The 27,560-nt window shown below is 37.6% G+C and overlaps 1 protein-coding gene across 2 annotated transcripts in view; it reads left to right on the forward strand.

Annotated features, from left to right (window-relative positions):
- Nucleotides 1-27,560, forward strand: part of RERE (arginine-glutamic acid dipeptide repeats) — a 583,895-nt gene that overhangs the window by 344,678 nt on the left and 211,657 nt on the right. For both annotated transcript variants that reach the window (XM_043991371.1, XM_043991372.1), the window contains 2 exons: nt 2,512-2,608; nt 16,371-16,475. In XM_043991371.1, coding sequence (XP_043847306.1) covers nt 2,512-2,608; nt 16,371-16,475 — 202 coding nt within the window. The remainder of the gene's footprint in view (nt 1-2,511; nt 2,609-16,370; nt 16,476-27,560) is intronic.

Below are 27,560 nucleotides of genomic sequence, written 5' to 3' on the forward strand. Positions count from 1 at the left end.
TGCTCATCTCACTCATCATCAGCTCATGTAAGACCCTCCAGGTTTCTATGAACTCTTCCTGCTCATCATTTCTTACAGCACAATAGTATTCCATTGTATTCATATACCACAACTTGTCCAGCCATTCCCCAATTGATGGGCACCCCCTCCACTTCCAATTCCTTGCTACCACGTAAAGAGCAGCTATGTGTTTTTATTTTTAACCTAAAAAAAAAATCTTGTCCTCTCTCCTTACATTTTGGCCCCTAATCAAGATTGTGAAACGTATGGGATTATCTTTTATTACTTTTATTTCTCTTCCTCCCAGCTATAAAACCTATTCCTTCTGCAGGTTTTTTGATCTGCATTAATCTAAAAAGAAAATGCACTATTGTTTTAAAAAGCTAGAACTTATTTCTTTGGAATTTATTACTAGGTTAATTTTTGTTGATAGAGATGTTCTCTTGGAGCACAATAGTGATGTTTGAGTGTATTTTTTGTTGAATTTTGCTGGGTATTTTAAAAAATACTTTCTCGTTTCTTCCTATTCACAAGAAAATTTTTCCATATTGAATGTTATTTCATGATTGCTAATCCAGCTTCAGTTCACTACTTTTATAAAACGTGGTACTTTAAAAAATTGTCCTTTATCTAGCCTTGTAGTTTGTTCTACAGCTTTGCTGTACTGAGTAAGTTTTCTATGTTCAGATGAAATTTAGGAGAAACATTCCATTTCCTCTCAGACTTTTGTCTTTGACTCATGAAATGTTCATAAAGTAGAAAATTATACCTTTCCTGTTGGATGCTCCTATTCTCTGCAGTTTCATTGTAATCGTCTATTCGGGACTCAGTCTGTAGGTTTTTTCCAAAATATTTATTAGCTTGCTAAAAAGGTTGATTAAATTTCTCAGCATATGAGTCATTTTAAAGATATATATATATATATATATATATATATATATATCCTATCTACACTCTTTTGCAGCCTTTGGTTCAAAGGTTTTTTTTTGAAACATGGGTTTGTAGTAGGGACCTTGAGCAGATCACATTTTTTCTGTGAATAGAACAACAGTGATGAGTACCAACTAGAGAGGATATTTTTTGAGAACTGCGATTGTAATTTTGTAGAAACATAGGAAGAAACAGTATTTAGTAAAGCAAAGAAAAAATGTATGTTAGAAGATCAGGAAACCATTTCTAAAACTGGATCTTTTGTAAGTAAGAAATATAATGGGTGGAATTAGCTGCGATTTTATTAAATTTTGATTGGGAACCCATGCCAAAGAAGTTACAATAGAAAATAAATATAGGTATTTTGGCTAATTTGCTTACTTTCAACAGAAAGTTAAAAGTTATTAATCCATAAGGTTTACTTTTTTTTGGGGGGGGGGTGAGGCAATTGGGGTTAACTGACTTGCCCAGGGTCACTGGGCTAGTAAGTATCAAGTGTCTGAGGCTGGATTTGAACTCAGGTACTCCTAACTCCAGGGCCGGTGCTCTATCCACTTTGCCACCTAGCTGCCCCAGTGAACTTTTGAAGGTTTAGAGCTTGTGGTCTTTTGTGGTGGATTTCATTCATCAGATGAAGCTATTATATATGCAGGTCTGCAATTCATTTGGCTTGAGAATGATGAACTCACTCAATTTAGTCAAATTGCTTGTTATAAACAAACCCAACAGACACAATTGATAGCTTTGTCCAACTGTGGTGGGGCTTTGTATGTTTTCCAATGACCTGTCATATTCTATTCCTTTCTACCTCCTCATTGTCTTTAGGATAAAATACAGTCTACTCAGCTTGACATTTAAAGCCTTCTAGAATACGTCTCAAATTACCCTTTTCAGCCTTACATCATTCATCTTGATACAGTTTCCATTCCAGTTAGACTGACTTGCTCACTAGTGACTGTCTGTCTTGCAGTCCATCCGTCTATGTCTTTGCCTGCTTTTGTGTTCAAGTAGTTTTCCCCTCTTTGAATCTCCCCTGCTTTTTCTCACTGCCTCCTTGATGAATCTTGAGCTTTCTTCAGAGCATGGCTCTCCTGCTCCCTCCAACTCAAACCGTTCTTGACCTCTTCTATCTAAATATTAGAAGTCTCTAGAAATTACTTTGTATTACTTTTTGTGTTGTTTAAATGTACTTTTTTACATGTTGTATCCCCCATAATAAAATGCAAAAAGCATTATGGTATAGTTCATGTGAATGGATAAGAGGGCCATCCTTGGAATCAGGAATATCTGGGCTCCATTCTTCTCTCTAACACATACTCAAGATCCAAAACTTCATTAGTTAATTTTCATTGGTGAACAAATTTCCACCTTTGGAGTTTCTCATCCTAATCAAGTTTTGGATCTTGATGCCCACTCCTGTCAAGTCTCCATATTCTCTTTTGTGTGTTCAAAATAAATTTGGGGATTTTCAGTGATTTTTTTTTTAAATGATGGTAAATTAGAACAGGAATTGAGGTGGTTGGTTTCTGAAAGATGTATATTTTAAGACCCCCCAATCTTATGCTCTTCTTTTTCTAACAGATTCTGGACGAGAACTTGTCATTACAGACCCAGTCATCAAGAATCGAGAGCTCTTCATTTCCGATTATGTTGACACTTACCATGCTGCTGCCCTTCGGTAAGTGGCAGAATTTAGATGAAAGTCATATGAAGTAGAAAACACTAATACTGTGAAAAACGTTCAATCTTCCTTGTTATCTTCTAGAGATAATTAGTCCAGTTATTATACTTAGTTGTTTTAAGCACGTACAATAATAAATTGAAAGCAAGTAATTAATATGGAAACATTTGACTCCCAAATTCTAATGCTGGCATCCTGACTAATATACCGTGTGCAAGAGATCATTTCATTTCTTCTTCTAGAGGCCCATTCTTCTTTATAAATCCAAATTCTCCTCCCCTCTTTCTTCTTTCCTCTTTTTCTTACCCTGTCCTCCATATTAACTGACATTGCCTTAAAAAAATGCTCACACAGTTATATATACAAAACTCTGAGTCTAAAGCCATTGATTATGTAAAGACAATTTGTAGAGATGTTTTAATCATTCATGATTTTGCATTTAAATGACATGCTTTGGCCTCCCAAATGGAAGGAGAAGAATTTTTTTTCTCTCTTAATGAAAGACTTTATATTTTTGGCCATTGCTGCCTTTAGATTATCAAAGGGGAATGGATGTTGCCATATGTGAATGGAATAATCTCTCTAATAAAAATGTTTAAATGGTGTTTCCCTGAAAGCATCTAGAGAGGGTTTTCTTTGTTTAAAGCCACTTCAATGAAGGCCCTCAATATAAGGGAAATTAACAGTAACTTTCTTTTTTAAACTTTTGTTTGTTATTTTGCAAGGCAATGAGGGTTAAGTGACTTGCCCAGGGTCACACAGCTAGTACTTGTCAAGTGTCTGAGGTTGGATTTGAATTCAGGTCCTCCTGAATCCAGGGCTGATGCTTTATCCACTGCACCACCTAGCTGCCCCAATTCTTTACTTTGTGCCATCAGAGTAGAATCATCTGCATGTCTGAAATCATTGATATTTCTCCTGGCAACCTTAATTTTGTTTTTTGTTTTTAGCTGCTCCCCCCATTACTTTTTTCTTTTTTTTTTTCTTTTTTTTTTTTAGTGAGGCAATTGGGGTTAAGTGACTTGCCCAGGGTCACACAGCTAGTAAGTGTTAAGTGTCTGAGGCCGTATTTGAACTCAGGTACTCCTGACTCCATGGCCGGTGCTTTATCCACTGTGCCACCTAGCTGCCCCAGCATTAACTTTTAATATGGGAGCAGGTGTTATTGTTTAGGGAAGAGAGTCTTCCTTTGGGACTTAGAAAATGTTAAATAAACTTAGAAAATTTCTGTATTTTGTGATAGTCTTTCGTCCACACTCCAGACTTTTCTTATGGCTTCATAAAGCTAATTTCTAACATTCATTTTGCATGTAGAAAAAGATAGCAAGTTAATGAGAAGTTTGCTTGAATTGACTGACCTAGGTTTTCAAATTAAATTTGCTTAAAAATTAAATATGTAAAACCCTCCTTTCTTTCTTTTTCTCTTCCTTTCCATTTCCCTCACTCCACCTTTTTCACACCTATCCCCCATTATGATGTGGTTTGGACATTAAGAAGTTTAAGCAGTTTAGAGGGTTTTTGAAACAAATATATGATAGGTCTGATAAGGCCAATGTTCTGAGGTTATGAAAATCCTCGATTTGCAAGTATTTAAAAATAATATTGATCTGTATTTTATGGTGATTTTATACTTCACTCTTCTGGGGGTTTTTTGATTTCTAAGACTTGTACAAGTATCATTAATGTAGTTATTTGAAGAATTTCAGTCTGATTTTAAAATAGTTTGCTTATCTCAGAGCTGATTGGTTGATGAGTTTAACATGATATCTTTCTTCCTTCTCCCTTCACACTTCTAGCCAATAAGATTTAGAGCTTTGAACTGACATCAGTGTTTGAGGTCATATCCCTGAGCAGGCCCTTCCTTGACTGGATAGTTTGATTTCCATTGTCAAATATTGAGTTTTGTTTGAAGTCATTTTGTCACGGGGGGGGGGGGGGGGGCAGTTTACAAAATTTACCACCACCACCCCCCCCCCCAAAAAAAAAAAACCTTTTAAAATATTTTGGTAATTAAAATAAAATACAACTACTGTTTCTGCCTCCAACAAAATTAGGCACTAATTGATCAGTGTGTTTATTATGGCCCTGGGAAGACTATTTTTTTAATTGAAAGACCTATTGTTCCTTAGTAGAGAGTCAGTCACATGGTGGCCTCCTTTCTGATGATAAACCTCTCCCTGATTTCTTCCAGTCTATTGCAATATCATGGCATTGTGAAACATTAGAGAGGTATTTTAGTGCAGTGGCCTTGACACTTGAGCTGTTATTTGGTAGTCTTGGTTCTACCAGAAAATCACTTTTTTCTAGAAGTGCCAAGAATAGTTAGACCTCTAGATTAATAATTTTCTAGCTTGTTCAATTTCCGCAGCCATTACCATCTGGAAAATTTCATAAATGATACGATGTCACAGAGGAGAGGTTAACCGATTTAGGTCTCATGGCCTCTTGAATATTAGTAAAAATAATTTTGTTGTTTAGTTGTTCAATCGTTCCATCTTGGCCATCTCTTCATGACACTGTATAGGATTTTCTTAATTAGTTTGCCATTTCCTTCTGCAGTGAAGTAAGGCAAATAGAGCCTAAGTGATTTGCTTAGGGTTACACAGCTATTAATTGTCTGAGGGCAGATTTGAACTCTGGGCCCAGTGTTTTATCCAGTAAGCTGCCTAGTGGCCTCTGTGTAAAAACAAGAATGGATTACATTGCTGTAGGAACTTGTTTTTTATACAGACCCTCACAGCAGTCCTCTGAAGAGTACAATTATTATGGTCCCCATTTTACAGGGAAATAAGGTAAAACTCGGAAGGACTACCCAAGTACTACCCAAATCATGTATGCAGTCTTAGAACCAGTTATTATCCAAGCATTCCGATTTGTATAACTGCTAAAGATCATTGAAATTTTTTAGAACTTTAGGATTTACAAGGTATTTCATACAAATTATTTAATGTCATCTTTATAAAAAACCATTGAGTGAGATGATATTATTATTATTATGCCCATTTTACAGATGAGGAAATTAAGATTTAGAGAAGTTAAAGTGTCTTGCCCAGACACCCAGGAGTTGATCATAATCTTACTATTGTTGTGGCGGTTGTGGCTTTTCACACCTTTTAGTCCTATAAAATGGTAAGACATGACTACCTCCAAAAAGAATTCTTTCACTCTACATTTAGATACTACTTTATTTGGTTCTTTATTTATTTGGTTTAGCTAGATAGAGAGATGTCACAGGGGCCACAGCTCTTATTATTATCATGAGTTCCTAGATATATTGCTGGTAAAGATGGTCCTGGCCAACTAGGCGATCCCCTTTATTTTACAGATGAAGAAACTCAGGGGAGCTGTGTGATTTGCCTAGAGTCATGCCAATAGGAAGAATCAACAGCAGGATTGAGCAGGATCTTTTCCACCCCATTTTTCTGTCACAGGATTTCATGTGCGCATGATAATCATAGAGTCAAAGATTTAAAGGTGGAAAGGAACTCTGGTCATCTAGCCCAGAGCTGTGGGAACTATGACCTAAGGATATTACATAACTTGCATGTAGCTGAATAGGTATTAAGAATCATAAGCAGAATTTGAATTCAGATACTGTTTCTCTACCTTAACCTACAGAGTTCTTTAAAAAAAATCTTTTATTGAAACAGATTCAGTGCCTCCTTAGGTCTTGTGGATTGTCAAATACTATGTTTGTGTCTTGTATATATGTTTTTTATCTGTATATATAAATATATACATGTGGATGGAAGCTTGGGACTCCATTATCTGTTCCTGGAGGGAAGCTGTTGAAAAATATGGCTTAAAACATAGGGTGATAGATGTCGAGCTGAAAGTCAGCCACTCAGCCCTCAGTCAAGAAGTCCTGCAATCAGGAGCTTATCCATCCTCTCTGAAAATGAAGGAAGAACAACAGTAAGCCCTGACTATTTGCAAAACTTTCCTGATGTCTATTACTTGTATGGCCTTTGGCAAATCACTTAACATTCAAATTAAAGGTATAGGCTAGGTATTCTCTAAGGCTTCTTATTCCTCAAGATGGATACAAAGGAGAAAAAATGGAATAGTCTATAAAAAGGATGAGGTCATGGGACAGCTAGGTGGCGCAGTGGATAAAGCACTGGCCCTGGAGTCAGGAGTACCTGAGTTCAAATTTGGCCTCAGACACATAACACTTACTAGCTGTGTGACCCTGGGCAAATCACTTAACCCCAATTGCCTCACTTAAAGAAAAAAAAAAAGGATGAGGTCAGTCAGTCTGTAATCATGTATTAAGTACTGTGCTAAGTACTGTCTATAGAAAAGGAGCAAAACACAATCCCTGCCTTCAGGGAGCTCACAGTCTTATAGAGGAGCCAACAAATAGACAACTATATATAGACATTCCATATACAGGATAAACAGGACCTGCTCAATGGAAGGAACCCACTAAGAATTTAGAGGGGTTGGGAAAGGCTTCCTATAGAAGATGGGATTGTTGTTGTAGGGAGGCCATAGAAACCAGTAGTATGGACGACAGCCAGAGAAAATGCCTGGAGCTGGGAAACAGAGGGTCTAATTACTCAAACAAGCAGCTCAGTGCCCCATGATTTACATGTTGTGAAGTAAGTTGTGTGAAAGGCAGGAGGGGGGATAGTTTATGAATGTCTTTGAACGCCAAATAGAGGCATTTGGTGTTTAATTGTGGGGTGACAATGAGGCAGTAGAGTGTACTCAGCAGGGGAGTGGCATGATTGGACCTGAATTTTAGGAAAATCTCTAGGGTAGGAATGGTGATGGACTAGAGTGGGGAAGGACTTGAGGTGGGTCAACTTACCAGCAAGTTATCGCAATAATCAATGTGAGAGTTGAAAAAGGCCTTTACCTCGGGGTGGCAGTGTGAGAGGAGAGAAAGAAGCATATTTGAGAGACGTTATGAATGTGAAATCAGCAGGCCTCACCAGCAACTTAGGCAGTAGTGATGAGAGATAGTGAGAAATCTAGGATGACTCCTGGGTTGGGAGCCCTAAGGGCTAGGAAGGTTGAAAGGGGAGGAGAGTTTAGGAGGAAAGATAATAGTTTTTATTTTGCACATATTTAGTTTAAGATGTTTAATAGACATCTGGTTTGAGATGTCTGAAAGACAGTTGGAGATGCAAAATTGGAGGTCAGTATAGAGTTTAGGGCAGGATAGGTAGATTTGAGGGTCATCAGAGATATTTGTGTAAGATTAATTGCCCTTTTGTTAATGAGGGGTGATAGTTACTTTAATATACATACATATTTAGTGCTTTATACACAGTCAAAAGTTAGTGTTTGATGATAATATTATAGCAGGTTATATTTCTTTAGTTCTTCATTTATGAAGTCTTTCTTTTAAGTCAACTCTGTGAGATGGATTTCACCAGTATTTTTATCTTCATTTTATAATAAGGAAATTGAAAGATAGGTGCTGATTTTCCAATGGTTACAAATGTAGCAAACATTAGCTTCAAGATTTGAACCATTCTCCTGATTCCCTTCTTCCCTTACTTCCCTGTTACTGTTGAGGATATACTGTCAGTCACCCAGGCTTACAACCAGGTATTTTCCTTGACTTTTCTCTTTCTTTCATTCCTTCCCTTTTATGCAATCAGTTTTTTTCAGAACTCCTCCTGCTCATCGTTTCTTACAGCACAATAGAATCCCGCCATTCCCCAACTGAAGGGTAACCCCTCAGTTTCCAATTCCTTGCCACCACAAAAAGAGCAGGTATGAATATTTTTGTGCATGTGGGTCCTTTTCCCTTTTTTATGATCTCTTTGGGAAAAAGAACCACAAGTGGTATTGCTGGGTCAAAGAGTCCCATAGCCCTTTGGGCATAATTCCAAATTGCTCTCCACAATGGTTGGATTAGTTTACAGCTCCACCACAATGCATTATTGTTCCAATTTTCCCACAGCTTCTCTAACATTTATTATTTTCCTTTTTTGTCATATTAGCCAATCTGATAGGTGTCAGAATTGTTTTAATTTTCATCTCTCTAATCAGTAGTGATTTAGTGCATTTTTTCATATGGGAAAACTGCCTGTTCATATCCTTTGATCATTTCTCAATTTGGGAATGACTTGGATTCTTACAAATTTGATTTAGTTCCCTATATATTTTAGAGATGAGGCCTTTATCAGAAGTACTGGCCATAAAAATTGTTTCCCAGCTTTCTGCATCCCTTCTAATTTTGGATGCATTGCTTCTGTTTGTACAAAACCTTTTTAATTTAATGTAATCCAAATCATCCATTTTGCATTTCACAATATTCTCTATCCCTTGTTTGGTCATGAACTGTTCTCCTTTCCAAAGATCTGAAAGGTAAACTATTCCTTTCTCTCCTAATTTACCTATGGTATCACCTCTTATGTCTAAATCATGTACCCATTTTGACCTTATTTTACTATAAGGTGTCAGATGTTGGTCTATGCCTAATTTCTGCCATACTATCTTCCAATTTTCCCAGCAGTTTTGGTCAAATACTGAATTCCTATCCCAGAAGCTGGAGTCTTTGGGTTTATCAAACAGTACATTACTAATGTCACTTACTACTGCGTCTTCTGTGCCTAGCCTATTCCATTGATCCTCCACTTTATTTCTTATCCAGTACCAGATAGTTTTCATGACTGCCACTTTATAGTAGAGCTTCAGATTTGGTACAGCTAACCCACCTTCCTGTGATTTTCTTGTAGGTAATTTTTTTAACATTTTTCTGTCAGTTTCAAAAGCAGACGAAAGAAGAGAACTTTATCACAGCCTTTTAAAAAAATCTTCAACAGTATTAAAGGCAAAAGTCTTTGTTTTTGATCAGTCAGAAAACATTCATTCAACCCTGTGTAGCATGCTCCATGCTAAGAACTGCAGATACAAAGGAGAAGTAAAAGCAATCCCTGACTCAAGGCACTTATGTTTTAACAATGCAGATGACAGTGTAGAAATAGGTACAGAAATAATATACAGAATAATCTGAATTAATCTTTAGGGAAAAGCATTGGTAACTGGGCAGACCAGAAAGGTGTTCTAGAGAACATATTATTTGAGTGGAGTGTTGAGTGAAGCCAGTTCTTAAAGACAAATGTGTGAAAGGAGACCATTCTAAACATGGGCACAACACAGTGTCTTGGCTGGGAGATGAGAGAGAAGGTATTATCAGTCATTCAGGCACTGTGCTAAATGCTCAGGGTACAGACAGCAACAGCAAGCAGATGAGTCAGGCTGGGGCAACATGGACAATAGTTTATTTAATACATTTTTCCCTCCAATTTTTTGGCTAAAAAGGAAAACTGGGTTTTTGTGATTAATGACGTGCTGTCGTTACAAGTAATTGTGTTATTTACAGCTCTGTCTTGCTTTCAAGTTTGTTGACCTTCCCCAGATTTTATTTTATTTTTAGTGCTCACGTTTTTCATGGGTGAGGAGATTAGTAGACTGATATTAGAAGTACTTTTTGGTTAATCAGTTGAATATAGGAAAAAGTATCAAATTATATCCTAATATATTAAATCATTTGTTTAACCAAAGAAATGATCCCCATAGCTCCTGCTGTGTGCTGAGCTATGATAAGTTAGACATTGTTTCATCATGAGATTCCCATAAGCACATTTTGCATATGAGAAGTAAATGCAAACCCTGTTCTTCATTTCCCCACTTTAAGCTCCCCTTTTCCCATTGTGGATCCGGAATATCTTTTTCAGCCAAACCTCCTCCTCCCACTTCTCCAGTGTCCCATTCTAAAAGTACCACTTCTTCCACTGTGCTCCCTGGAATCCTTTCTCCATAGGCAACAAAGTTGCTTTTGTTTTAAATCTCTTTCTTTCTCCCTCCTTTCATCTTATGGCTCCTACTTAGTCCTAACTCTCTGCTGATCTCCCTGTATGGTACTGGTCACACTTTCACTCACTCCTTTCATCCACTGTTCAAGATGAAAAACCTGGAAGACTCCTTGCTCCCCATTGCTACTCCAAGCTCATCCTCTGCCTCCATCAACTCAGTAAGTTCTCCTTTTAGAGTCACCCAATCACAATTTTTGTAGCTGTTTTCTACCTTCCTCATTCAATGTGTTGAGGGCCTTCCTCGATGATCCACAATCTTACTCTTCTCCTAAACACCCACCTTCATAATAGGAGAATTCAGCATACATATTTCTGTTCCTTCTCATTGTTTTACCTCCCAGTTTCTCAGTTTACTCATTTCCCATGACCTACTTCTATATTTCACTATCACCATACTCGAAGATGGTCCTACTTTTTTATCTTCCCATCACCTACAAGTGTTCCACATCTGTCTTTATGAGCTAAAAAACTCCCGTACTTGATCTTAATATGTTGTCAGTTCTGCATTTCCCTTTGTCTTGCAACTCCCAAACCTGTTCTCTGTTTTCATTATTACTTCCAATCCCTTGAATCCTTAGTTCTTTTCTGGGCCATCATTCTGGGTTGTAAGAAGTTATCATATTCCACCCTTCATCTACTCCTACAAAAACTTGTGTCTGGGGATGACTTTTATCAGATAGCAACGAGGGAGTTCTGCTACACACAAACTTCCAACCCAAAAGCACCTCGTCTACAAATGATTTAGCACCAGCTGCCACATGGCACCAGGTATGCACTGGGCCCTGCCCTCCCTGCCTCCCTGCCCCGAGCCTTACCTCTACACTTCCTCCTCTGCCTTGTTGTGAGAGAACTCAGCAGGTATCACATCCAAATAGCAGTCCTGAGTGAAACAAGGCTGGCCAATGGAGGCCAACTTACTGAAGTTGGAGCTGGTTACATGTTTTTCTGGATTGGCCGCAGTGAAGGGGAGCACCATGAATCTGGTGTATGTTTTGTGATCAAACCTAATTTAGTCAGGAAACCTGTATGCTTACCAAAAGGAGTGAATGACAGGCTCATGACAATGCAATTGCCACTTGAAGGAATACATTAGGGCAACTAGGTGGCACAGTGGATAGAGCAGCGGCCCTGGAGTCAGGAGGACCTGAGTTCAAATCCGGCCTCAGACACTTAACACTTACTAGCTGTGTGACCCTGGGCAAGTCACTTAACCCCAATTGCCTCACCAAAAAAAAAAAAAGAATACACTGTGCCACCATCATCAGCGCCTGTGCTCCCACCATGACACACCCTGATGAGGTTAATGAAAGATTTTATGAAGAACTGGAGACTCTCATCATCAGTGTCTCAAAAGAGAACAGTTTTATAATTCTGGGTGACTTCAGTGCTAGAGAGTAGGCTCAGACTGACTACCAGACATGGCAGGGAGTTCTTGGGAGGAATGGAGTTGGAAATAACAACAGCAATGGACACTTACTACTGAAGACTTGTATGTCTTATAACCTTTGCTTTACCAACACTGTCTTCCATTTACCTAAGTGCAGTAAAACTTAATAGATGAATCCTCACAGCAAACATTATCATTTAACAGACTATGTCATCATAAGGAGAAGAGACAGATAGGATGTGACAGTAATGAAGGCAATGTGTGATACAGAGTGCTGGACTGATCATAGACTTATCCTTGCCAAGCTAAATATTCTCATAAACAAAAGCAGCGGCCCCCAGGTAAAATGACTAGAAGACTTAATGTCAATAGATTAGAGCACTTCTCTGAGGGGTTTCTTGCTAACTTAGAGGGAAAGTTGTACCAACACACAGTTGGCAACAGTGGAACATAAAAAGAATATGCAGTTTTCAGAGATTTGGTTTACAACATTGCATTTGCTTATCTGGATCAGAACACTTGAAAACATCAATAATGGTTTAATGATAAGCTGCTAAATGAAAAATGAGAACTTCACAGAGCTTACCAGCAGGATAGTTCCTCTGTGTCTAAGAAGGCAGCATTTAACTCCATCAAAAGTAAAGTATGGTGGGGCAGCTAGGTGGCGCAGTGGATAAAGCACTGGCCCTGGATTCAGAAGTACCTGAGTTCAAATCCGGCCTCAGACACTTGACACTTAATAGCTGTGTGACCCTGGGCAAGTCACTTAACCCCCATAAAAAAGTAAAATCTGGGAGGGGCGGGGGGCAGCTAGGTGCCACAGTGGATAAAGTGCTGGCCCTGGATTCAGGAGGACCTGAGTTCAGGTCTGACCTCAGACACTTGACACTTAATAGCTGTGTGACTATGGGCAAGTCACTTAACCCTCATTGCCCCACCAAAAAATAAAAAAAGAGCTTGTCACAGTGCCTGGTATATAGTAGGTGCTTAATAAATTCTTTCCCCTTCCTTTTCTTCCTTTCTGCTTTCCTTCTTTCAGTGGGAAGGCAGATGAAATTCAGTTTTATGCTGATAGCAATGTTCCAAAGTGCTTTTATGATGCCCTGAAGGCTATTTATGGGCCAAAAACATATGTTGCATCTCAACTACTTCGTGCTGATGGGGTTACATTGACTAGTGACAAGGACATGATCCTGGAGACATGGGCTGAACACCTATCATCAATCAGTGCTGAAGCCATCAACTGTTTACCTCAAGTTGAAGTCAACCCTTCTTTAGACAAATTTCAAACCTAAGAAGGGGTTTTGAATGCCATTAGGTTACTCTCCTGTGGCAAAGCATCTGGTGCAGATTCTATTCCAGCTGAGATTTACAAGGTTGGAGATCCATTGCTCATACAAAAGTTGACTGAAATCTTTCAGTTTATATGGCAAGAGGAGGCTATTCCTCTGGATGCTTCTGATTTTATCATTTAAACGAAACTGCTCTCTTTTAAGTTACCATTGATCTCTTAATTACCAAGTCTAATGTCCTTTTCTCAGTTTTCATCCTTTCTGCCTTCTCTGCAGCCTTTCACACTACTGATTTCCCTCTTCTCCTTGATATTCTCTTCTCTCCAGGTTTTTAGGTCACCATTCTCTCCTTGTTCTCCTCCTACCTGTCTGACCTCTCCTTCTCATTTTCCTTTCCTGTATCTTCATGTAAGTTAAATCCACTCAAACTGAGTATTCTCCAGTTCTCCTTTCTGATCCATCTTCTTTTTCTCCTTCTATGCTATTTTGTTTATTGATTTCATCAGTTTGCACGAATTCAAAGATCATCTCTCTGGGAATGGTTTTAAAATCTACTTATCCAGCCCTAACCTGTGTGCTGACCTTCACTTTCACTTGCCTCCCTAGAGCCCTCAGTCTGTATATGCACCCAGAGACAATAGACAATGCTAATTTGTGATTTTCTACGTCATTGATATGTTCTTCTGTCTGGTCTTTCCCCCCAAACCTTCCCCTCTTATTAATGTAATGACTGGAATGACGCCACCTGCAGGAGACTTACTGTAGGAAAGCCCCACTGTGAGGAGAAGGTCTCTGGGGGCAGGACCATGCCGCTTTTTTTTTTGGTGTCAGGAAGTGACGTTTGCTGGTGGGAGGAAGAGGGGGGAGACTGGCGCTCTGACTCCCTCTCTTTCATGTGGACTCTGGCTGAGAGGGGAGCTAGGAATGCTCTCTCCCTTTAATAGATAGAGGAGTCTAGGCCTTTCTCTCTCTCTTTACCAAATTCTTATTCTCCTTAATAAATGCTTAAAAGCCTAACTCTTGCTAAAGTTTATAATTTATTGGCGACCACGCTTTAGATATTTTAGACAGACTAGCTAGAATTTTAGCCTTAACGTTAATTTCCCTGTTGTTATCAGAGCTATCACTATCCTTCTAGTCATTAATGCTCATATGGTGTCATCTTTTTCTCTTCACTCTTAACCCCTGCTTCTTTTTTATAAAATAATAAAAACATTTTTATTTAAAGTTATTCATGTGCAATCATATAAAACATGGGCATGTTAGTTTTTGTACAAGAAAACATGAATAAAAGAAAAAAATGAAAGAAAGTAAAGAATAGCATGCTTCTCTGTGTTCATTCGATATCAGTTCTCTCTTTGGAGGAGGATAGTATGTATACTTCATCCTTAGTCCTTTGGAATTGTCTTGGATCATTGTATTACTGAGAATAGTATTACTGTCACTGTGCACAGTGTTCTCCTGGTTTTGATCACTTCACTATACATCAGTTCATATAAGTCTTTCCACGCCTTTCTGGTACCTCAGAGTTGTTTTAATTTGCATTTCTGTGAGCATTTTTTCATATATCTATAGATAGCCTTGATACATATATGGTTTGAAATCTGAACCCTGTCTATTCATATCCTTTGACCATTTATCAATTGGGGAATGACTTAGGTTTTTATAAATTTGACTCAGTTCTCTATATATTTCATAAATGAGGCCTTTACCAGAGATACATGTTTCAAAAATTCTTTCCCAGGTTTCTTCTTTTCTCATGATCTTGGTTATATTAGTTTTCTTCATGCAAAAGCTTTTAAATTTTATATAATCAAAATTATCTGTTTTACATTTTGTATTGCTCTTGTATCTTTTGGTCCTAAATTCTTCTCTGTCCATAAATCTGACAGATAAACTATTCTGTGCTTTCTTAATTTGCTTATGGTATCACCCTTTATGTGTAAGTCATGTATCTATTTTTACTTTATTTTAGTATATGTTGTGAGATGTTGGTCCATACCTAGTTTCTTCCATACCATTTTCTAGTTTTCCCAGCAATTTTTGTCAAATAATGAGTTTTTGTTCCAAAAGCTTGGATCTTTTTAACACCCCACTTATGTATTTTGTTTGAATCTATGTTTGAAGTCTCTCTCCACAACGGTCTCCTTTAAGCTTTCAAATTGATTTTTTTCTAAAGTTCAGGTCTGAGCTCATCTCTCTTCTAAATAACCTCAGTCGTTTCTTATCACCTCTACAATCCAATTTAAAATCTAGAATTTGTCTTTCATATCCCTGACTCATTGCCTGTCATAACTTGCACCATCTCCCTCATTCTATTCTTTTTATACCTGGCACACTCTCACATACACAGAAGTTCATGGATCCTTATTTCCTTGTTGTTTGAACCTTCTCTCCCTGACTTTCCACCATGAGTGGGATTTTCTCCCTTTCTCCCTGCTCCCTGGCTTCTTTAATGTACTTCAAATCTTCCTTATATGAAGCCTTTCATGCCTTCCCTTTATTGATTTTCCCCAATGTATCTTCGTGGTTTGCAGATAGTTGTTTGTACATTGGCTTTTCCATTGGATGGGGAGCCCTGTTCAAACGAGGAGTGCTTTTCTTTGTATCTCCAGTGTTTAGCCCAGTGCCTGGCATCCAGTGACTGACTCTTTTTATATACTCAGCTGATCTCTTTGCACGCTGCTGCAGAATTCTGTGATGTCAAAACATCGCTGGGGACTGAGAATCCAAGATGACAGATTTAAATCTGGAGAGACCTTTGATGGGATCTAGTTCAGTTTGCTCATTTTCTGCACAATGAAAATTAAGCCCATTGTGTTGTCCTTGGTCTCTCAGTTCAGTCCGTACTGAGTTTAACCCATGCAGTGTAGACTGACAGCCCAGACTGAGTAAGAGTCAGAATCTGACATCAGGTTTGTGCTCTCTCTTCTGGACCAGTTTGGATTCTGGCCCTTTCACTAACTTGCTGTTACTTTGAGCAAGCCACTTCTCTCCTGTGGCCCTCAGGTTGCTCTTTTGTGAAAGTGATCATGTTGGTCTGGATGGCCTCAACAACCTCCTCTAGGTCTGGACTCCTCTAAATATGCTTATTAAATGTGATGTGACACGTGACGGGGAAGAGACACGGCTTTCTTTCTTATGTTCTGCAGTCAGCACTGTGGACGTTAGTATTTCCTCTTCTTTGGTGAGATTGGTTTGACTTACAATTCATGTGATATCTTTTTCCCCTTACTTTTCAGAGGGAAGTGCAATATCTCCCATTTTTCTGACATATTTGCTGCCAGAGAGTTTAAAGCTCGTGTGGATTCATTTTTCTATATATTGGGTTACAATCCAGAAACAAGGTAAGTAATTTGCTTTTCCTTTTTAAATGAGTTATTTAGCTTTAGATCAGTTTTCAGTAAATATACATTGTCACTTCAATTGAAGTCTATTTAAGAACCAAGGCTCGTTCCTAGGAATGAAAAAAGTGACCTTAGGGCTGTACAAGGGAACACTCTTTGATATTTGTTTGGTTTGTTAGTCCATGTACATGCCTCCACACACATATGAATAAGAAAATAAAAATTATGCAAACTGGATACTGAAAAATTATAAAACAAGCTTATTGTTGTGAGGTAGATTCACCAACATGTCATTCAAAGGGGAAAGGGAAAGTCAAGATTAAATCTGTGCATTGAGCGATGGAGGTGTGGCAGAGGCAGAACTTTTGTAGGTTCTCTTTTGGAATTAGAGCAAAAAATGGTAGATTCCTACCATGCAGAAGGAGAAGTAAGCTATCTGCAGTGAGACTTTATTCCATTCATATCACAGTGCAGGGAGTAGCTCAGGTTTAGTTTTGAGTTCCAAATTCTCTCTCTCCTTCCTTCCCTCCCCTGTTGTTTCTGTAAGGCAGCAAACAATCAGATGCTGGTTATATATGTGTAGTCATGTAAAACGTGATGAAATTAGTTTTTTTGTACAAGAAAACTTGAATAAAAGAAAAAAAATGAAAGAAATAAATTGAAAAATAGCTTACTTCTCTGTTCAATCAATATCATTTCTTTCCTTGGAGTTCTGTAGTATGCTTCATCCTTAGTCCTTTGTGATTATCTTGGATCATTGTATTGCTGAGAATAGTTAAGTCATTCAGAGTTCTTCATCAAACAGTTTGGCTGTCAGTGTATAAAATGTTCTTCTGGTTCTGTTCACTTCACTATACATCAGTTCATATAAGTCTTTCCAAGCCTTTCTAAAATCATCCTGCTTGTTATTTCTTATAGCACAATAATACTCAAATTGTTTTTTTTTTTTTGGTTGGGCAATGAGGGTTAAGTGACTTGTCCAAGGTCACACAGCTAGTAAGTGTCAGGTGTCTGAGGCTGGATTTGAACTCAGGTCCTCCTGACTCCAGGGCCGGTGCTCTATCTACTGCACCACCTAGCTGCCCCCTATAGCACAATAACAATCCATCACCATAATATACCACAGCTTGCTTAGCCATTCCCCAGTTGATGGGTATTCCTTTGATTTCTAGTTATTAGCCATCACAAAAAGAGCTGCTATAAATATTTTTGTACAAATAGTTGTTTTTCTCTTTTTCCGATGTCTTTGGGATGTAAGCCTAGCAGTGGTATTGCCCTTTGCGCATGGTTCCAAATTGGTCTCCAGAATGGGTGGATCTTTTCACCATTCTACCAACAGTAGATTGGTATCCCAGTTTTCCACGTCCCTTCCAACATCCATCATTTTCCCTAACCCTACCCGCCCCCCCCCCTTTTTTTTTTTGGTGGGGCAGTGAGGGTTAAGTGACTTGTCCAGAGTCAACAGCTATTCAAGTGTCTGAGGCTGAATTTAAACCCAGGTCCTCCTGAAATCAAGGCTGCTGCTTTATCCACTGTGCCATCTAGCTGCCCCAGTTTTATTCATTTTTGATGAGGAACTTGTACATTTTCATCAGTACTTGCCCTTTTAAAGGTATGTATGAGATCTAATTTAGGATAGAATAAGAAATTATTATGATTATTTTTTGTAATAAACATTTTTATTTATTGTTTGGGTTCCAATTTTTATCCCTCTTTCCTTCTCTCCCCCATTCCTCCCTGAGGCAGCAAGCAATTACATATGGGTGATACATGTATGATTATGCAAAACAGATTAATAAATTATTAAGTGACATTGAAATGCATTATTAGCAAGAAGAATAATTTGGCAAAGAACCTTTCACACCAGCAATTTTTGATTTGAGTCCATGTAGGACAAAGTTCAGTTGTTCAAAGTTCAGGGTCTTTTATAAGACTTAAAAACTATAGATGTGCTTGATTATGGAAAGCCTGGAATGCCAGTCTAAGCAGTTTGGACTTCATTGAGAAAGTAGGACCTCTGAATGGTTTTTTTTTGTTGTTGTTGTTGTTTGTTTTTTTTAGTGAGGCAATTGGGGTTAAGTGACTTGCCCAGGGTCACACAGCTGGTAAGTGTTAAGTGTCTGAGGCCAGATTTTAACTCAGGTACTCCTGACTCCAGGGCCAGTGCTCTATCCACTGCGCCACCTAGCTGCCCCTTCTGAATGGTTTTAAGGAGAGGAATTATTAGAGTAAATCTGCATGAACGTTTATCTGTGAATTGTGAAAAGAATTTTTGAGAGTGGTAGAAAGTTTGAAGAACTGACTTGGAGACTGTGTTTATGGTGTAGATTCATGACAGTGAAGAGCTCTATTTTAGATAAATGTCATCAGGAAGATAATGGTTGAGATTGGTTTGATGGAATTTGACTTAGCAATAGCATATTAAATATTCCGTGTTTTGGCCAACAAAATATATTCATAATTGTAATATCTACCTGACTTCTGAAGAAACTTACACTGGTAAGTGAAAAAAAGTTGGTGAAAGACTTACTTCATTGATGATTACAATGATGATGTAGTATATAACATTTAGTATGTGCCAGGCACTGTATACTAGGTGTTTTTTACTAATAAGATCTCATTTGATCTTTATAACAGACCTAAAGAGCTAAATACATTTGTCATCCCCATCTGACAGATGAGGAAATTGAATCAAACTTCAGTGGTTTGGCCATGGTCATATAGCTAGCTAGTATGGTGGTGAGACAGAATTTGAATTCAAGCCTCGCTGATTTCAGACCCAGCACTCTGTGCACTGGACCATTTAGCAGAAATGAGTGAAGATAGTCTTTTGCATTCTTTAAGCAATATTTTCTACTTAATGTATAATATGAAGCCAGATATACTATTTTGGTAGCCTTAACCTTGGTTTCAATTTTGCTCAATTTGTTATTGGGAGCATTTTTAGTGAAATTGTTGATAAATGTTATGGGGATATCTTACACTTGCTTGTTTGGGTCTCCAACCCCAGCAGACAGAAGGAAGCAAATCATTCAGTGTTCCTTTTTTATGGCATCCCCAGCAGCAAAAACGTGTGCTCCACTTTGGATGTTGGATATTCAAGACTTGTGGGCTAGTGTTGTAACAGAGGACTTCTTTTGTTATCAGCGGGCACACCTTTTCTAGCCTCTGCTGAGAAGAAAACCACAGTGTTGCCTTTGTTTTTATTTAAAAAACATGCTAAATGCACCTTACCAAGAAACCAGGCTTGTCTGGTCTATGTTCACAGGTATCTTGTGGTTTTAACAGATTTCCTGGTATTCTTTCCAGCATGCTGTCCATATCTCTCCCTTTAACCCCTTTCTCTCTTCTCCCCCCCCCCCCCCCCCCCCCGCCTCCAGCTGGAACTTTATTTTCACTTATCTAATTGGTGGATTATTATTGCTAACTTAAAGCAGGCAGCTGGGTTGTACAGTGGGTAGAGTCTTGCACCTGGAATCAGGAAGACTCAATTTCCTGAGAACAAATCTGACCTCCAAGACTGACCCTGGGCAAGTCATTTAACCCTGCTTGTGTCCCTTAGTCATCTCTCAAGTGAGCTGGAGAAGGAAATGGCAAACCCTTCCATTTTCTTAGCCTAGGAAGCCCCAGGTGTGCTCATGAAGAGACAGACGTGACTAACAGGACTGAACAGTCATTTTATACAAGAAATTATGCCAAATGGTCTCCTCCTCTATTACTCCCATTTCTCTCAGCCGAGAAAAAAAAAAAGAATTAAGCTGCTGTCCAAACCTGATTTTAGGATTTGCTTACTTTTCACAATTGCATTTTAAGTTAATCTGTTCCTATCATTATCTTCCCCGCCACCTCCACTGAAATTTTAAAAAGAAACCCTTAAAAAGGAAGCCTTCAATACATAGTACATAATCCAGTGAAAAACATTTACATGTCTCTTTCTACATTGCAAGGGGGAGGCCAGGGCAATGAGGGTTAAGAGATTTGCCCAGGGTCACACAGCTAGTAAGTGTCAAGTGTCTGAGGCCAGATTTGAACTCAGGTCCTCCTGAATCCAGGGCTAGTGCTTTATCCATTGCTCTACCTAGCTGACCCCAGAGGAAAACATTTTCCTGAAGATAAGTGGAGGCAGAAACTTATGTGATATTGTCGTCAGAATATGTTTCAGACCACCTGAAAAGAAAAAGGAAATCAATGTGGAATTTGGGAAACAGCTCAGAAGCCTGGCCACCTAGCTGTGGGGGCCGCTGCGCACCCAATTGGGCCCCCCCCCCCCCATTTTAGCGTTGCATTGATCAGAGTTTTAAAGTCTTTAAAATTTATTTTTCTCTATAATATTTTTTATTTGTGTGAACTCTAGTTTTTTTCTTCACTTTGTATTAGTTCATAGAGATCTTATCTTAATTTTCCTCAGAAATTAGCTGTTTCATATAATTATATTCTTATATAATTTGTTTTGCTATTCCTCTTTAAGAGCTTAGTTTCCAGTTTTTAGCCACTATCATAATAATTCCTATAAATGTTCTTGTACATAAAGGTCCTTTTCTTCTTTTAAAAAAATGTTTATTTATAAACATAGCTCCAGTATAGATATAGTTGGATCAAAGGATAAACCCAGTTAAATAACTTTTTGGGCATAGTTCCAAATTGATTTCCAGAATGATCATAGCTACATGAACAGAGGACTGATGTACTTTTTTTCCCCAAAGCCCCTCCAGCATTTGTCATTTTTTTCTTTTTTTGTTACTGCCCATCTGATAAATATGAGTTTGAACCACAGAGTTGCTTTAATTTGCATTTCTCTCATTTTATTTTCAGTTTCAGAGTTGTTCTCTCCCACCATCCTTCCATCACTTATTAAGAAGGCAGAAAACCAAAATCACATATGTGTGTGTATGCTTGTGTATGTTATGTAAATTATATTTATGTATATTTGTATATATGTGTGTATTTTATTTGTCTAATATTTATGTTTGTGAATATCTAAAATTAAGCCAAACAAATTCAGCATCAGGAGGTGATGTCATGACTTGGAATGAATTGGGTTTAAATGAGGGAGGGCCATCACCAGCCTCTTTCTTACAGAACCATGTGGGTCCAGTGGCAAGCTATACATCAGGGTGACTGGAGATAGCCCTGGATGTTTGAGGCCGTCTGAGTTAAGTGACTTTCCCAGGGTCACACAACCAGTAAGTGTTGGAGATTAGATTTGAACTCAGGTCTTCCTGATTCCAGAGCCAGTGCTATATCCACTGCAACACAGTAGATGTCTCTACCTCAGAAAAAGACCTAATTAAAAGAGATAAACAGAGAAGCTACATTTTACTAAGAGATAACATAATAAGGTAATATCGTACTACTCATCAGAAATTATTTAACATCTTAATTATTTTAATATTCTTTTGTAAATAATTGACCTGGGTAATCTTAAATGGGATAACAGCATCACAAAAATTGATTTGGATTAGTATATTAAAAAAAATCTCACAAAGAACTTCAATAAAGCAGAAATATTAAATGCATTCCATTTCAGTCAATAAAGTATCTTTGAAACAAACATTAGAAACTTATTGGACAGTAAATAATCCTAACAAATAGGTAGTTCAAAGAACAAATCATAGAAACAATTACTTCTTTAAAGGTGACAATAAGATAATACACCAAATTTGTGGAATGCAGCCAGAGCAGTACTTGGGGAAAATTTATGTCTCTATAGATTTTCATTAGTAGATGAGAGAAGGAGGAGATGAACAAATACAGCATGCAGCCCAAAAACTTGAAAATGAATGAAATTTTTAAAAATCCAATTAAACACTGAAATAGATATCCTTAAAACTAAAGGAGAGATTAACAAAATTGAAAGCAGAATAATCATTAGATTAATAAGCAAAACCAGGAGCTGTTTAAAACAGTAGCAATAAAATAGATAAGCCATTAGCTCATTTGATTTTTTTACAGGAAGAAAACCAAATTACCAATATTTAAAATGAAAAAGATGCATTCACAACCAATTAAGAAGTAATAAAGGCCATTATTAGGTATTATTTTGTCCAGTTCTATGTCAGTAAAACTAGCAATCTAAATGAAATGGATGAATATCTACAGAAATTTTAAATTTCTTGGATTAATAGCAGTGGAGATTGACTATAAGCCATAACTAAACTCCCAAAGGAAAAAAATCCTTGGACCAGATGTATTTACAAGTGAATTCTACCAGATATTTGAAGAAAATTCCACTACTATATAAACCATTTGGAAAAAATAGGTAAAGGTCTTCTATCAAATTCCTTCTTTGATAAAATTATGATCTTGAAACCTAAAACAGAGAGAGTGAAAACTAAAGAATAAAAACTGTTTTCCAATTACCTCAGTGAATATTGATGCAACATTTTAAAATACTAGTCAGGGTACTACAGCATTATATCACAAAGATCACATACCATGACTTGGCTGGTTTTATACCAGGAAAGCGGGACTGGTTCAATATTTTCAGTGAACATAATTGATCATGATTCTTTCAATAGATGCAGAAAAATCTTTTGACAAAAATGCAACATCCCTTCTTGCTTAAAAAAAAAAATTAGAAAGCAAGAACTAGCATTATCTGTAATAGGTGACAAGTTTTTCCAGGAAGATAAGCAATGAAGCAGGGATGTCCATTATACCCATTATTAATCAGTATTGGAGCATAAAGCCCATTTATCACAAGAAAAAAGAATTGAAGGAATAATCATGGGTTGGAATAGGCATTTGTTTTGTTTTGTTTTGTTTTCTATATATCCCTTTTTAACAGATGGAGCGACCTGAAGGTCAAAGGGGTTACTTAACTAGTTTTCAATCTATAAAGGGAAGTTTCTTGGAGTTCATCTACTCTTTCTCCCCCTGCTCCCGTTTTGTTTGTTTTTTGTGGGTTCCTATATATGGGACATGCATACGTTCTGCAGCCAGTTAGTAACAGAGCCCAAATAAGAATTCTGCCTTCTTAGCTCATAATCCAATTCTCTTTTCACAATATTTTCGTGCTTGTCATGCCCAGAGCCTCATAGTAACTGCCAGTATTGGGACCTGAACTCAACTCTAACTCTTCTTACTTTGAGCTTTGGGTTTTCTACTACAATACACTTAATCTAAGTAGTTACTCATTTGTTTTCTTAGTTCAGATATAATTTTCATGCAACCATGTTGTTACAATTCAGTGTCTGATTATGAAAAGTTAGGGAGAAATATTCACAGATCTCTCTGTATTCACATAATTCTCTTTGACAGCTTTTCTTTTTCTTACTCATAGAAGTAATTTCTGTCTTTTAAAATTGTTTTCTTAAGATAATTTTCCTGTCCTGATTTCTCCTGTTGAAAATTTTACACAATGATAGCTTTCCTATACTTACTCTGAATCCTTTGAAAGCTCCTCTTCCTGAATCTGTGTTTTCTGTCAATCTATATATCTTTCTTCTGACACAAGTTGAAAGGTGGAAGGATCACTTCCATCTCCCCACCCCTTAAGTTTCTTATCATTTCTCCCCTAGCAACTTCTTTTCATGTTTTTGGCAAGTATCATTCAGCTCCAGAATAGAATTTCTGTTGGTTGTTTCCTCCTTTTAATGGAAGAAATTATCTGTAAGCTAAGACAGATTATTAATGCACTGCATTCGATTCAAATCAGAAGTAAAGGTAGTTGAGGTCCCTCATCATTACTATACTATCCATCCACACAAAATTTATCACTTTCCTGAAATCATCATTTGTTCCTTCTTTCTGTTTCTGTTCTGCATTCTTAACTGCCATTTCTGCCTGCATTGATTTGTACCCAAATCTTATTCCTCATACTTCCCTGTTCTGCTTCATAGATTTCTTTGCATTGGCATATTTTCTTGATTTTTAAAAAAATTTAATTTATGGAATCACTATCGTTTTCTCCAGAAATCCTCTCTCATTTCCTTCCAGACAGCGATCATGTATTATGGATAATATTTCTTTCTTTCTTGCTTTTTTTTTGGTGGGGCAATGAGGGGTTAAGTGACTTGCCCAGGGACACACATCTATTGTCAAGTGTCTGAGGCCTGATTTGAACTCAGGTCTTTCTGAATCCAAGGCCGGTGCTTTATCCACTGCGCCACCTGGCTGCCCCCAATAATATTTCTTTATGACAAAAAGTGCAAAAAAAAAAAAAGAGTTAAAAATTATCATTGAGGGATCAATACATGAAAAATATTTGCAGTGTTCTGCAGGAGTAGCATGGCAGTGCCTCTACAGGTTTCTTCTTTGGAATCTTATTTGTTCTTTGTAATTTTTTGCCTTTTACTTTGGTTTTGTTGTTCTTTCCATTTACATCATCTTCATTGTGAATATTGTTTTATTGACTATGCGTACTTCATTCTGCAGTTTTCAGCACATGTAGAGCTGTCCATACTTCTTGGCATTTTTTAAATTTCTCACTTATTATCTACTAGCACAGTCATATTCCATTACAATTTTGTACCATAGAGTTTTTATTTATTTATTTATTTATTTATTCATTCATTTTTTTTTTTTTTTTGGTGAGGCAATTGGGGTTAAGTGACTTGCCCAGGGTCATACAGCTAGCAAGTGTTAAGTGTCTGAGGCCGGATTTGAACTCAGGTCCCCCTGACTCCAGGGCCGGTGTTCTATCCACCACCAGTTTTAGATTTTTCTCAGTCAATCGGCATCTGTATTATTTCCAATTCTTTGCTCTCTTAAAAAGTGCTTCTATCAACATCTTGGTGTTTATAGGAACTTTCTTTTTATCAATGGACTCCTTGAGATATGAGCTTAGAAATGGAATCTCTGGGCATGAATCGATGCGTGGGTATGGCCATTTCAGTAATTTTTTTTTCATAATTCTAAATTGCTTTCCAAAATGATTGTAGAGATTAACAGCTTCAGCAGCAATTTATTAAAGTGCTTATTTTTCTCTCCAGTATTGACTAGTCCCATCTTTTGCCCTTTTTGGCAATTTGTAGGATGTGCTTTAACACCCGAGGGTTGTTTTGAATTGCATTTTTCTTTTTAATTAGTGTCATTTTAGCCAGTCTGATGGATGTGAGGTAGCACTTCAGAATTGTTTTAATTTGCAATTCTCTAATTATTAGTGATTTAAAGTATTTTTTCATGTTGCTTTTTATAGCTTTGATTTCTTCTGAAAACTGTATTTATATGTCTTGACCATTTTTCTGCTTGGGAATGGTTTCCTATGTATTTGAAAAATGAAATATTTATCAGAGAAACTTGCTGTGAATATTTTTCTCCATTTTCTTGTTTTCCTTCTAATTTTGGCTTCATTAAATTTTTTTGTTTAAAACCTTTTTAACATACACAGTTCTTGCTTTATGTAAATTTTCATTTTGTTCACACTTCTGCCTGGCTGCCTGGCTGCCTTACCTGTAGTGGCAGGGGCAGCAGTACCTGTGCAGTAGCACCAGTTCAGCCCAAAGCCAGGAGTCCTCTACTCCTAGAGCCTCTCTGGCTGTGGGGGCCCCCCAGATACTCAAGCCATTCTGATTGCAGAGCTTTTTCAAAGACTCTCAACCCAGGAAGTAGGGGCACCCTCTCCCATTAAAGCTGAACTGAACTAAAGCTTGCCCTGGGAAACCCTGACCCCAAGGAGGCATATCTCTCTCTCTCTCTCTCTCTCTCTCTCTCTCTCTCTCTCTCTCTCTCTCTCTCTCTCTCTCTGGTGAGGCAATTTGGGTTAAATGACTTGCCCAGGGTCACACAGCTAGTAAGTGTCAAGTGTTTTAGGCCAGATTTGAACTCAGGTCTTCCTGACTCCAGGGCCGGTGCTCTATTCACTGTGCCACCTAACTGCCCCAGCATGTCAGTCTCTTGTCATCTACACTATGGTTCATTATACTTCCACTTTGGGCATTTTGAAGAATATTTCTTAAAGTTTAGGAATGTCCTTTTTTCTAGAATCTACCTAAAAGACATTATCAGTTCCTTTCAGAAAGATGTTCAATATGCAAGGTAGTTTAGACATAGGACAGGTATTTTCCTGTACTATAGAAGAAATGTTTTAAACACAAAAAAATGAGAAGTATACATTGACAGTTAAATCATCAAATAGTATTACAAAACTCTTGTTATTTTCTTTCAGGAGCTTGATACTTTATAATAGGAAAAACTTTGTGGGCTGGTATTTCACTTCAGCTTTCTACCATCTAAGCATTTCACTTAAGATTCATATCTTTCTTCTAGTAAGCCAGATATGATTGATCTCATTTACCCTGTTTTGGTTGTCTTCTAGAGTTTGTTTCAGAGGCCACTCTTGTAGCTCTCATGGTATTCAACTCATGGTTACTGCCAATGTTACTCCTTCTGTATTCAAGGGTTGCTGTTTGGTCACTTGTATTCGTGGAAAGAAACACAAAGCAGAAAAGGCTGCTTTTGTTTTGATATCAAGTATCCGGTTCTCACTAGCTACCCTTCCATTCCACCTCTGATATACACAGAGATCTTCATTTTGCCATCATCCACAAATGTTACATTTCATTTTCAAGAATTCTGTCATTATTTTATCTGATTATAACATTTTATACATCCTTCTTCCTCTGTGCCTGCTAACTTGTTTGTGTTTGCATGTCTATATGTTCAATGAGATAGGCATTCTCTCTACCCCACTCTTTCTCAAGTCTTTACCCTCCCATCGCTTTAAGTTAACTCTTTTACCTTTCTTGACCCCTTAGTGAACCATTTCAGTTCTGATTTTTTTTTCTACTCTCAAATCCCTTCCCTCATTATGTCTTGTCAATCTCCCAACCATGTTGTTCAAATATCTACTTTCCTTTGTTCTGTTTACATGTTGCCCAACATTCTGATGTATCCTGATGGTGGACTTGGACTCAGGGAGATCTGATTCAAATGTAGCCTCTGACACTTATTACCTTTAGAGTCCTGTGCAATTTAACCTCTCTGTGCTTTTCCCCTTGTTTATAAAAATGGAACAATAACAGCACCCACCTCTCCAAAGGTTATTGTGAGGTTCAAATGAGGTGATATTTATGAAGCCCATTGCAGTCCTAAAGTGCTATATAAATATTACTGCTGCTGCTGCCGTTACTACTACTGTTAGTA

The sequence above is a fragment of the Dromiciops gliroides genome, chromosome 3 (assembly GCF_019393635.1).
Source record: "Dromiciops gliroides isolate mDroGli1 chromosome 3, mDroGli1.pri, whole genome shotgun sequence".
Classification (NCBI taxonomy): domain Eukaryota; kingdom Metazoa; phylum Chordata; class Mammalia; order Microbiotheria; family Microbiotheriidae; genus Dromiciops; species Dromiciops gliroides.